A 12988-nucleotide genomic window follows, 5' to 3' on the forward strand; every position below is an offset into this window, starting at 1 on the left:
CTGCCGCTGCCGCTCCTGCTATAAGGGGAGCGCCCCAGCCAACAGTGCTGCGATGTGTGGCCGCTATATTTGTCTCCTGTCCGCTGCGTTTGACCACATCTAATCCCATTTGCAAGACCGCCGAGGAACAGATTAATTAAAGAGGGGCGACCTCCTGGAGGGCGGGAGGTGAAACAGCTTACGGTGTGCGTCTTTGAACTGAGGTGAGCTCCCTCTTCATATGATTTGACTGTAATAACAGGCCTACAGCTCTGTCTTCCATAGGTCTCTCAGCTGTCTGTGAACATTAGACGATTTAGCTACCAGACCAAACGTGAGAAGAAAAGAAAGGCGTGGGAATTTTGTGGAGCCAAAGTAATTGTCGATAAAATGACCAAATGCAACGGACCTTTGTTTTGGGTGAGATGCGTTTCAACATGAAAGGGATGTAATCGAAAGATACATCAAGATTTATGTGCAATGTAATTTTTTTCCTGCAGTCTTACTCACGACAAGGTAGGACAATAGGCCTGTCCGATGGAGCTTATTGTATAGCCTAGCTGTGCAGCCAGGCCCGGACTGCTATACAGATTATTACATTACTTTGACATTTTCTTATGTTTAAGGATATTGAGCAGTGGAGGGGAGTAGTTTTTGCCAATTTACATGTAATAGTCCAGAATTTGAATGTATTCAATTGAGGCAACAAATCTGTCTTTGGGAGGGACCGATGTCTATCTATTGCATGTCCACAGCACTCCTTACCTCCTGGTGGGGTTGATTCAGCAGGTTTACAGCATTACTCTCAATATTGAAAACATTTTCATAATGGTGTGAATTTAAATTATATTTCTTACAGCATTCATTCTTATGATTACTTCTCTTCATATTCTACATAGTTTTGGTTTGTATTAGGCTATATCATGTTATGGCTGGGCAATTACTCAGTGTTATTATTTTTTCATGGGGTTACCATGAAGTTATCATAAGGCATTATCATTTTACAAAACTGTTATCAAAACTAGTGATTCAAAGTAAATTGTAAGCTACACATTTGAAAGGTTTTGCCATGCATATATGGTATTGCCTATGCTTTTATTTCATGTATTTCTTTGTTTTATGTTACCTGTGGCTTGTTACAGCCAAGATAATTAGAGATTATTAGTCTATGACTTGCAGTTTATCCAGAGGAAGTATACTGACCTGAGCAAAAGAAAAAAAAGAAGTTTAAATGGGAGTAACATTGTATAAATGAGTTGAAGTGCACAGAGAAAGACTGAGCTGCATTGTTTTCTGAATGGCCTGAAATGTGCATGAAACTTGAACTGAGATTAAAGAAAATATACTATGAAGCTTGTGAAAAACCTGAATCAAGGAGTAAAAATCCAAATTTTTGTGACCTGAATAAAATTTCAATGATTTTTTTTACAGGAAAGTAAGAATGTGTATGAAGAGGCTACATGACACCGGGTTTGAATGTTTATGTTTTAGTAACTTCCCTTACAGTTTCAGGAACAGCTGGTGCTAAACTACAATGATTAATGGATGACTGCTCTGGGCTGTTGATAAGCTGCTACCAGGTTACTGTGTGATTGTGTGTCTTTGTGTGTCTCTTAGTATTTGTTTGTTTATCTGTGTATCTGTGCATATGTGTGTGTGTGTGTGTGTGTGTGTGTGTGCAGTCTAATCAGCTGATCTGAATCAGGAATCAGCAGCGTGGCCTGCTGCAGGTAATGGTTTCCATAGTGATGGTAACTGCTTGGTTACACCTGGTAAAAACAGGGATCATGGTGAGACACACCTACCACCTTACCTCTTATCACCTAAAGCTGTGTGGTGTGAAAAGTGGGGCAATTGCAGTGATTTAAAAAATGGCCTTGTTCCTGTTTTCCTCCTGATTGTGTGCTCTGTTTGTATGAGAGTGAATGGGGCAGTTGGAAGATACTCCTGCCACTTTGAGGCTCAGGTCAAGTTCTGTAAGTCACTGAGCTTTGGTAGTCATATTGTGTGAACAAAGACTAATTTCGTGTGGTATTGTGAATGACACTCAATACCAGAATCACAATGGCAATTGAAATGACAGCATTTTGATGTAATGCAATGTGTGGCATAATGTTTATTTGTCTGTACCCATTCTTGTGCGATATCTCTTCAATTTTGGCACAAACATTTACTCGGACTCAAGGATGAACTGATTAGTTTTTGGTGGTCAAAGGTCAAGGTTACTGTGACCTACAAAACACGTTTTTGGCCATAACTCACAAATTCATATAATTACAACACAATTTAACACAAATGTCTAAAACAATAAAATGATGAAGTGATGACATTTTATATCCAAATGGTCAAAGGTCAACTTCACTGTGACATCATAATGTTCTGCAAAAACACCTCTGGCCATTATTCATTGCTGTAACTCAGGAAGGGCAGATTGTGACCACATTTCCTGCAACTTGGCTGGTTGAGGAAGTCATATGGCAGCAATTCTAGTATAGTCTAATATATAGCTATTATAGGAAATCAAAATGTTGAAACAACGTATCTTCTCAAAAGAAGAATTTTGTACATGAAATTATTAGGGTGTCCCATTTTTCTAACGAAGGTGCACCATTTTGCAAAAAAGAAAAGTCTCAGGACACATTGTCTTTGAAGAGGTGTCATCCATCCTGTGTTTAATAATTCCTTATTTCTTCTTTTGTGTTGTATAGAATATGTCTTAAGCTATTTAGAATAGTAACATGTTAGGGGTTAAGAAGGGTTCAGAAAGTGTCCCAATTTACCAATACTCACCCAATAGACCTATATCTAATATACAACTTAACGTACACTGAGTATAGTCTACATCACTAACAGAACAAGGTAAAGTGCTTTTAAAAGGAGCAATTTCAGAAACTATGTCCTGTGAGAGATATCCAAACAGCCCAGATGACTGACCACCCGGTCCATCTTCCCCCAACATTGATTGTTTCCAATTTGCACAAAAACACTTATTTGGTTGTCCCAAACCCCTGGGGTCTCCCCTGGGGGCTGTAAGACCACTCAAGCAGCTGACGAAGCACCATATGGATGCTCAACTGTGTTTTATGAGATGATGCAATAGCTTGAATAATTTTTGTATAAAATTTACACTTGGCTACTAGTCTGTGATGTTTTTATTCCTGTATGTTATGACTCATTTTCCTTATTTTTTTCTTGTTTCCAGATGGGGAAGGCACTCACTCATTTCTGTGACTATCTACATGGTTCCTGGAGATGTAGGTGTCTACAGTCGATACCTTTTCACTGACTGGATAGAGGCAGTTGAGTATATGTTTCTTATAAATGGTTTTTAAACATGCAGGGAGTTCTGGAAATTAAGAAAAAATACATGAATAAATTCGCCAAATACAAAAATTAAATTTTTAAGCATTTATATTATGTGTAATTGCAGTAACTTGTAGCAGAAAGGAGCAAATCCAGAGGGAGAGCAAAAGAGTATCTACATATGTGTACATACATGTATACAGGTATAGGACCATGTCTTTTTGGACATGAATGAAGAAAGCATCATGTAGAATCCTTCCAAATAGCCATAGTCATTATTATTATTATTATTATTATTATATGTGACACACATATATTATTATGTCATAGTGAAACAAACAGGGGTAATAAAGGCTGACCGAGATGTTGGAGTCCTCGTGGCTCGCTAAACACAAGAAGAATGAAGTCTGTTATTCGTAGAGAAAGTTCAAAAGTTACAGGCCAAAGAAAGAAAGAAAGAAAGAGTATAAGCAGACATTTAGTGCTTGATCAGATTAGATCATTGTCATTCAGCAAGACAATCAGCTTCTCTCAGTGTGCAGAATGGACGTCATGGACAAACACTCATATTAATCATATTAATCTGTTTATCACAGCTTCAAGGGAGGGGGAAAAGCTCATCACATACTGGCAAGTTTCAAAAAGTGATACATGTTAAAACATCTCCTTTCAGTAGATCTAGCAGAGACGAAGAGAGGGGAGGAGAGGACAAAACTGCTTCCAGCATCTGAACTTCTTTGTTATAAAATCCTGACTTTAGATTTTACACTTCGATACTGAGCTAGCTGGTCTGAAACTTCAATCTGCTAACCCAGCAGGCAAGTGCCAAACTGCTTGTGTTTTACCCCTGGTAGCATGACTATTACTCTGCCTGAGCATGTGTAAAACCAATGTTACAGCCTTTCTGATTGTTTGGTGTGGTTCTGACGACAATTTCAATCCGACACTTTCGAGCAACATGGATAGGTTTTTTCAAGTCAGTTTTAAATGATATGCCCATATGTGCGATGAGGGACAAAATCAACAGTCCTTTTTCTTGATTATAAAATCTTTTAAGGTTTCAGGCATTTTGGTACGAAATTCGTCCTTTCTGTTTCCCCGGACAGTGTCTATGTGCCAAGCTTCGGTGGAAGGATAGTAACACAGAGAATTTCATACTTAAAAGACTGTAATTTGGAAAACATCCACTTGATTTGGCTAACAGAGACTGCTAAAGCCTAATTTTCAGTTCAACTAAAGCTTCAAATAATGTTTCTACACTGAACAAAGACTATGGGTTTTGTCCCTTATCTCTTATCTTAAGTATGTGGTCTTCATGGCCAGTATGGACAGGAAGGATACTTACAGCAACCACTAACTCTTTTTACATACATATGAGCACGTGAGCATGGTATTATGAGAGACTTATTGTCCTTATCTGTGTCAGGTTTTAGGATGCGCTCCCTGAGGAAGACAGTGTTGCTTGCCATTCTGGTGTCTGTGGTTCTGGTACTGGCCCTCCTCCATTCGTGGCCCACTCGGGCCTACACCACAGTGGATGTGTGGCAGAGACCAGGGCAAATAGTAGAGAGAAATCTGGAGGAGAGGCTCCCAGAACCAGACCACCGATTAGGCACCATCCCATTTCATGTGAGGGATAATGTGGCAAGGTGAGTGTTAACACAGAGCAAATTTTCAACTACTTAATTGATTCAGATTTTTTTTTTCTCACATACATGTGTCTCTGATGCAGTTTGTTGGCACGCAATGGGTGCGTATGTGAGGGTGAGAGTGGAGGAGTAAACCTGCCCTTCGCCCAACTCTTATTCCCGCGGGTGTCAGCTCACCCGCTGCACACTGCCTTTGAGGCCTCCGAGCTGGAGGAAATGAAGAGTCGACGGGCCAAAGAGTACAAGAGTTTCCAGAGGAGGTAAACGGCACCATAAAACAAAGATGTCAAACAATGTAGCCGGGAAAGCAGAATGATGAAGAAGCGTAAAAAGAGCAAAAAACAAAAAAAAAACACAGGCTGTAAATAGCTTTTTAATCTGGCTTAAAGTACGTTCAAGGTTTATTTATCAGATGCTAGATCTATCTTCAGTCATTCCTAAGATCATGGCCTTTCTGTCTCTGACATGTTGAAATCCATCCATACCTCCATATCACTTGTCTGAAATACTGTAACTCCTCCCCTCTTCATTTGGTTTCACTCAAGATTCATTCTCCTGCCTTTAGCTGAACCAGAACACAACAGCGATGCTCTGAACAAGATCAAAAAGGAAAAACCTTATAACTCATGTTCCTTCCTTCCTACATGAAATTATTTTTTGCACAAGCTTTTTTCTCCATCAAAAACAAAATCACAAGGTGACAAGATCTTTTATTATTAGCTGCTATTGAATTCTTTGCCTTGTCTTTTGGATCGTGTCAGTCAGTTTATGTTTTCAAAGTGCAAAATACACTCATTGAATTTTAGGCACATTTGTACCCTCACTCTGTTCCTGTATATGTGTGTCGATGTATGTTGCTACAGTATGCATCTTCCTGATGTGAACGTTTCCCCTCAGGTCACAGACACCTGCAGATGTTCTCATTGTTGCAGAGGCTAACAATCCATTACAGTATCCAACACAGGGGGTGGAGGTACGGCCCCTGAAAACAATCATCATTCCAGGTGAGACTTTAGATAGGAGTGAGTGAGGCTTTTATAAAAGCCTCATATGGTAAAATAGATCGCTGTCCAACAGTTGATAAAAGTTAAACCGCTACTATGGAACCACTATTATTGAATGTTCTAGGAATTACTTCATACATTCATTTATGTGCCTCCAAACTGGCTGAAATCCAGTTACAAAGAAAAGAGCCATGAATCAATATAAATCATGCAGGATTTCACTCAGAAAAGTAACTGCAACTTTCTCTGCAATCAACTGAAGACATAATAGATAATATGTGTGGGAACTGTAAAAACCGCACAATGCACTAAGGAAAAGTTAGTAGCATCTTTATTCCTTAGAAAACACGTATACAGGAAATGGATTAAATATATCTCAATGCACGCAACAACTAAGTTTATAAATTGTTACCATATGCTTTCAGGCTTGGCCTTACACAACCTTCCCAGAGACCATTACTCAGTAAGTATTTCAGTATGTGTACATGTTTTAAATATCTTGTGGCATTTGTTGTGCCTCTGCGCCGGCGACAGCCAGAGCTGGGAGCATATTGTTTTCGGGTTGTCCATCCATCCCATTCTCGTGGGATATCTCAGTAACGCCTTGATGGAACTTCTTCATATTTAGCAGAAACATTCACTAGGACTCAAGGATGAACTGATTTGATTTTGGTGGTCAAAGGTTAAAGTTCATCTGTGATCTTACGTTCTTGTGAATGGAATATATCAGGAACGCCCAGTGGGAATTTTTCTTTACTTATGGCACACTGCGACCTCAGACAACACGTTTTTGGCCATAACTCATAAATTCATACACTAATTATGACACAATATAACTCAAATGTCTATAAGGATAAAATGAAGAGATGACATTTAATATTCGAAAGGTCAACTTCACTGTGACATCATAATGTTCTGCAAAAGCACCTCTGGCCATTATTCAACACTGCAGCTGAGAAAGGGCAGATTGTGACCACATCTCCTGCAACTTGGCTGGTTGGTGGAGGCAAACAACCGTAATTCCAATTTCACCTACTTTCTTTCCACCTTGCTGCAGATAAACATCACTGCCACACTGGGAACGCTGAATGTGGCAGCAGAGGTAGACGGGGTGAAAATCAAAGGTGACGGTGAGATGCACATGACCCTGTCTAGCAGCCTCCTGCCGAACCTGAACCGACAGCTGCAGTTTGTCACCTACACAAACACACTGTTTCACCCCAGCACAGCTGACACAGGTGAGGCCTCAAACAGAACTCATCTTTTTTTTGTCTGGTCTGGTCTGGACTTACTTCTTTCTTTTTTTTTTAAATAATGGGAGAACGTTTTTAAGTTAATTTAAGATCTTATCTATTTTTATTGCTTTTTCATTTAATCTTATCTGCATAAGGAAAGCGTTCATTTTAGTATAAATCTTTTTTGGCTAGTACATAAATAATGAGTGAATCAGCCTCAGTTAGGTCCTACAACACTAATAAAATTAATTGAAAGTCATTTTTGTTGTGTCTTGTAGTGCAGTTTGAGACAGAGGGGCATCAAGCTGTCTTCAGTATCAAGATCCGTCACGGTGTAACACCCAAATTGTACAACACTGGATCCAAAGGAGGTAAAAGACAACACCAGCATATTGATAGTGTCCATAAACAAGGTCAGACATCATGCTATTCCAAAAAAAACTGGCACAGTAGTTTCCTCCAAGTTTCCTCTATCTGTTGTTTCATCTTCCTTCTCTGCAGACTACAATGTCAGCGCCCTTGTTACCATAGCTACAAAGACTTTCCTGCGTTATGATAAGCTTCAAGATCTTATCGACAGCATCAGGAGATACTATCCTACTGTCACCATAGTCATCGCTGATGACAGTGAAAATCCGAAAACCATCTCTGGGCCTTACATCGAACACTACATCATGCCTTTTGGAAAGGTACAGAAGTGCAGGAGATGCATACTGATGTTTTTAATTTTACATTTCCGCTGTCGCTGTTGATGCTCTCTGGAGCTCAAACTCAGTGTCATGTGTTGTAGGGTTGGTTTGCCGGACGCAACCTGGCTGTTTCCCAGGTCACCACAAAGTACGTGCTGTGGGTTGATGACGACTTCATCTTCACAGCCAACACAAAGCTGGAGAAGCTTGTGGATGTTCTAGAGAGGACCACTCTGGATCTGGTGAGGGACGGACAGATCAGTCAGATCTGGTCATTTTGCAGAGATGTCAGTGACGTCAGTGTGTGTGTGTTTGTGCGTCCAGGTTGGTGGTGCAGTGCGGGAGGCCACAGGGTATACTGCCACGTACAGACAGACCATCTCCATTGAGCCAGGGGAGGAGGATGGCGACTGTTTACACATGAGGAGAGGATTTCATCACGTCATCCAAGGCTTCCCTAACTGTGTCATCACTGACGGGGTCATTAACTTCTTTCTGGCTCGCACCGACAAAGTCCAGCAGGTCGGTTTTGACCCGCGCCTCGCCAGGGTAGCTCACCTGGGTGAGTACACTGAAACGCCTCAGACACAGTAAAGATGGACCAGTGATATGACTGTATAGCTCAATACTATATGCAAAGATTTTTAGCATTTATCAATGTGACTGACAACTGTGAAGAAAACTATAGCTAAGCTAATAACCCTTAGATTTAATAACAAGCGTTTCCAGAAGGAACAGTTATCACATTATGAATGTAGAAGACCAGATGACATACCTTTTCTTGCCACTGTAGTTACATACACTGCTATAGTGTGAAATTAGGGAACGCTTCATTTTTTCTTAGCACATAAAAAGAGAGATTAAAACAAAGAGAGATAAATAACTTTTTCATCAAAAGGTTAACATGATGCTAAACTTGATATCTGCTGATGAAAACCATTAGACTTAACACAACTGCATAATCTTCAACCCACACTTTCCAGTAAAGTGTTTCAGTAATTTATGTTTTATAGATTCTTATCTTATTTCAGTTACTCTGATAGTATCATCTATCAAGATAGTTTTTGCTAAGTTAATTATACTGTGCCAGCATACCAGAGTCACTGCACTGCTATAATTAAACTACGCATACACGCATTAGAATTTATTTAATTCAATTTCATTTTAATATCCACTTCCCTCTTTTCCTTCCTTAGTTTTGAGGTTGTTAAAATCCTCTTATTTCAAGTCTGTCTTCATGTAACTATATATGTTTACGCTGCCTGAAACGTCAGTGTTTTTACGGCTGCACAACTGCATCAAATGGAAATATTCTCGAGATCTTGTACATAATTTTTTATTTTATATTTTATTATATTTTTCCTCTAGATGACAAATCTGATATTTTTGGAAACTTCAAACAAGAATTTAAAATAAAGATTTGTTGGTTTGAGGAAAGTTTGGTTGAGTTTTAATGACATTAAATAAAAATGAATTTGAATGTGTTTGGCTGAATTGTTGTGTTTGTTTTTCAGAGTTTTTCATCGATGGCCTGGGATCTCTCCACGTGGGCTCTTGTGACGATGTCATCGTCAATCACGCAACCAAAATCAAACTTCCCTGGGTCAGCCAATCAGAGAGCGACAAGACTTACGCCAAGTTTCGTTACCCATCAGCCTCCTCTGACGCCACACACACGAAAAATGGCCTCCTGTTCTTCAAAAATCGATTTCAGTGTTTGACTCATAATTAGTTTATCCTCTCCATCCTAAGGTTCCTCCGCTCTTCTTGAGTCGCCAAAGAAGATCTCCTCCACTGCATCCTGTCAGATAAGATTTCAGACAAAGACTTTTGTTTGCCTTCTCTTGAAAACCTTGAAACGGTTTTCAGCCTTCACCGCAGAGAAAATGTGCCATTAGAGCAGTATTATAGTGTTTATTCTGTCAGTGCCCAGCTCTGCGGCGAGCTAACAAGTCCTTTTACACTGTAAATATCCAGAGGCCTGCTGTAAGAGTTCAGGCGCTCTTTCTAGAGTGGAAACACTAGAAAATCAGCTGTTGTAACAAACATATCGTCTTGTTTACACAGTTAAATCGCAGCTTAATCTTGATTAATTCAAGGTTATAAAGGTATTCCGCTTTGTGTTTGTCAAATCTTATCTGACTATACATCCTCGTGTTGTTTATAACACAGAGACAAGCTTTGGGAAAACCCAACAGGTAGCATCTAGACAGTCTGAGTCACTTCATTGTCATCTTATTGTAATGTGAGTAGAGGTATGTGTCCTCCTTCAATTTGCACTATCCAAAAAAAACAAAACACTGAGCTTGGAGAAGCAATAGTGACTCAGTTAGAGTCTAAGAACGTAAGCGAGGAGAAAAGGGACACATCCCAGAAAGTGACAATCCTGTAGACACAGAGTATAGGTATCATCATCTTACCAATGCCACATGAAGAACGCATTCAAAACTTTTCACGTGTGGTACCTACGCTCTGTGACTGGCTGGTCGTGCCAAAGGTGTGGCTGCTTTGGGGTCATTTTTATCTTGTTTGTGTTATGGTTTTGCTACCCCATTACCCAGAATCCTCTGTGTCATTTGTGAGCGATTAATCACATCTGAGGAGGAGAAACCTTTGGTCCCATCCATCTGGAGTCACGCCCGGTATTACCTGATCTGGGAGCAGCCTTGTTTTTTGTCTTCTGCTGTCTGTCACTCTCCGGTTTTCTTCAAGGAGCATCTCAAAAGAAGAAGAGCGTTTCTGTCCAGTGCACGCCGATGAATAACAATGAAAGTGATTGCATCTTTACCTGCTGCCTAAAAGAATGGATGAACCAAAGTGCATGTTTATTATCTGTCATTATAAAACAAGAAAAGGGGGATGGGACAAGTATTAACGAAAGTTTGATGATTATTTGACATCTTGAAATACAGTATTAGTTGTCAGAGCATGAGAGGAAAACCGCGAGGAGTGACACCTAGTGAGACAAAGTCAATGAAACAAGGTGAGACTGTGCGGCACCAAGGCTTGAAAATCCTGTTTTTAAACTGACGGCTCCTCTTTGGAGAGTTAGTGTCTGTCAAAGACTGTGATACACTCATGCCTGAAGTGAAGATGCTGTTCTTTTATACCATGGCCTTTAGATGGCGTCCTCCTGTCATGTTATTGTTTGCCAATAAGTCAAATTAGTTTTTAATAGTCATTTGTTATTAGCAAAGAGGTGCCAGAGATTTATAAAAGGATTTTTTTTTAAATCTCAAGAGGAATATTTTAAAACTATCTTGTGCGATGTTTTTGTCTGTTATGGATTTTTTCTTTCTCTTCACCAAAATGTAACGTCACCTCCGAAGACAGGAGCAAGAAACTAATTTTAATCGGTGAAACTATTATACAAAAGGCTTTTGTGCAATTGTGTGTTCAAAGATTTGTCTCATGTAAGGATTTGTAACTGTCGACAGATCTGTAGCTGAGCTTAAAACCTTTTTTCTTTTTCTTTAACGGTGATATTTGTGTTCACACAGAAATTTAACTTGCCTGCTTCACCCAAAAACCACTGATGTGAGTCTTCTGATCACGGCATAATGGCTATTTTTATTTATGTATTTCAAATGTTGACATATTAAAATGTCTGTGGAAAAAAAAAACCTCTGTCATATCCAAAACATTTGTGCTATATTTCAGGGGTGGCGAGGTGAAAGGGTTCAGTCTATATTATAGTCAAGTGACCTTTGAGGCATCTCTGTCCAGCTCCAGGAAGTGTGAGACTTTCATTATAAAACAGAAACGTCTTCGAGCACGAGTCATAGTTATTGTGTAGTTTTTATCATCGCTCTTATAAATATTGGACTGTGACTTCTGAACCCACAGTATTCAGTTTATGTTTCACATTTACTATTTGATGTGAATATAATTTGATATTTGTTTGAACAAGACAAATTCAATAGTTGGCACCTGTATCATGAAGTCTTGGGTTCATATGATCTTTCACATCAATTCAGTCATTAAATATGTGACTAATGCCAAACAATTGCTAAATGCATTCCAAGAGTAAATGTTTTTAATGAGGATGAGGAAGAAAAAGAAGCCAATCAAAGCAGCTAAAGTCTCAAACAGTTAGATGAGGAAATAGTAAAAAAGCAGAACTTTATTGTTTATTTTTTTTACTAAAATGTTAGTTATACTGATGCACAACAACTGAATGAGGCATCAGTGAACTATTATTAGTCACATATTTGCCAGAAATGAATGTAAATAATATTGGGACATAGTTGACTGAGAACCTCTCACCTCGTCAGGGAGGTGAACAGTGATTTGTGGCGACAGGGACAGGAAGTGTAGATGCACTGTAAACTATCTATTTATGGAAAAAGGCCAAAAAGCAAACAGACACATCTCTGTTGTTGTGCGGGAATGTGAAAGTGTTTATAAGAAGCAGACAAGTCGTAAAAGATGCTGTTAATTGAGGCAGTGTACGTGTAAATACATCGTGCGAGTCCCCAACCTCACTTGCACTAAAGCACAGTGTAAATGAAAAATGGGCCATTGGGACTTGATGTGTCACGCGGTCAGATGGCTGTCGGCACAAACAAGCTAACCTGTGATGCTCAGTGTGTTGCAGGGAATTGAAGGGGCACCAGGTAGTGGTTCACCTGGAGTGGAGTGCTCAAGCGCTGCAAGGCTTTTACAAAACCATGTGGGGCCACAGTACCACCGGCCACAGAGAGGACACAAACAGGAATTTTGTCTTTGTATTTTCAGAGGTGAAGAGTAACAACCAGCACCTGTTAATCCCACAGTTCAACAATAACTCACCAGTCATTTAAAAATTAAATTTGTCTACAAATATTAGATTCATAACACAAAAACTTGTTGATAAGTTGGTGAGTTAGGGAACGTGATGACTTGATTGCATGATTCACTAACTCATAATAATGAGCAGGGGCTTCTTGTATGTCTCCACTAGAGGGCGCTGTATTCCAACAGGTTCACTGTTGTGAAAAGGCTCCTCTGCAACGATCAGATTTAAAAGCAAATTTAAATACATATTTCAGATAATCTTGAAAAAAAAAGGAACAAACTGCAATCATCAGAGCAGAAAAGCTGCAGTATACAGACAGTGGAAACAAAGAAAGCCATGAAGACACACTGTA

At 39.5% G+C, this 12988-nt stretch overlaps 1 protein-coding gene across 4 annotated transcripts; it reads left to right on the forward strand.

The window, feature by feature from the left end:
- Positions 1–6: 6 nt before the first annotated feature.
- b4galnt1 (beta-1,4-N-acetyl-galactosaminyltransferase 1) lies at positions 7–11431 on the forward strand. 4 transcript variants are annotated; one of them, XM_022745566.1, is made up of 13 exons: positions 7–203; positions 3182–3278; positions 4043–4100; positions 4709–4931; positions 5015–5191; positions 5829–5935; positions 6361–6398; positions 6993–7173; positions 7449–7541; positions 7672–7859; positions 7961–8101; positions 8184–8421; positions 9374–11431. In XM_022745566.1, exons 2-13 carry the CDS (start codon positions 3219–3221, stop codon positions 9589–9591), a joined length of 1722 nt encoding a protein of 573 aa, XP_022601287.1. In that variant the 5' UTR covers positions 7–203; positions 3182–3218; the 3' UTR covers positions 9592–11431. The 4 variants fall into 4 exon arrangements, with proteins under 4 accessions (XP_022601287.1, XP_022601290.1, XP_022601288.1 ...); XM_022745567.1 differs by lacking the exon at positions 7–203 and having other exon boundaries at positions 3204–3278; positions 3956–4100; XM_022745568.1 differs by lacking the exon at positions 7–203 and having other exon boundaries at positions 3207–3278; positions 3959–4100.
- The last annotated feature ends 1557 nt before the right edge of the window (positions 11432–12988 follow it).

The sequence above is a fragment of the Seriola dumerili genome, unplaced genomic scaffold (genome assembly GCF_002260705.1).
Source record: "Seriola dumerili isolate Sdu_G_001 unplaced genomic scaffold, Sdu_1.0 BDQW01000088.1, whole genome shotgun sequence".
In the NCBI taxonomy this organism is placed as follows: Eukaryota; Metazoa; Chordata; class Actinopteri; order Carangiformes; family Carangidae; genus Seriola; species Seriola dumerili.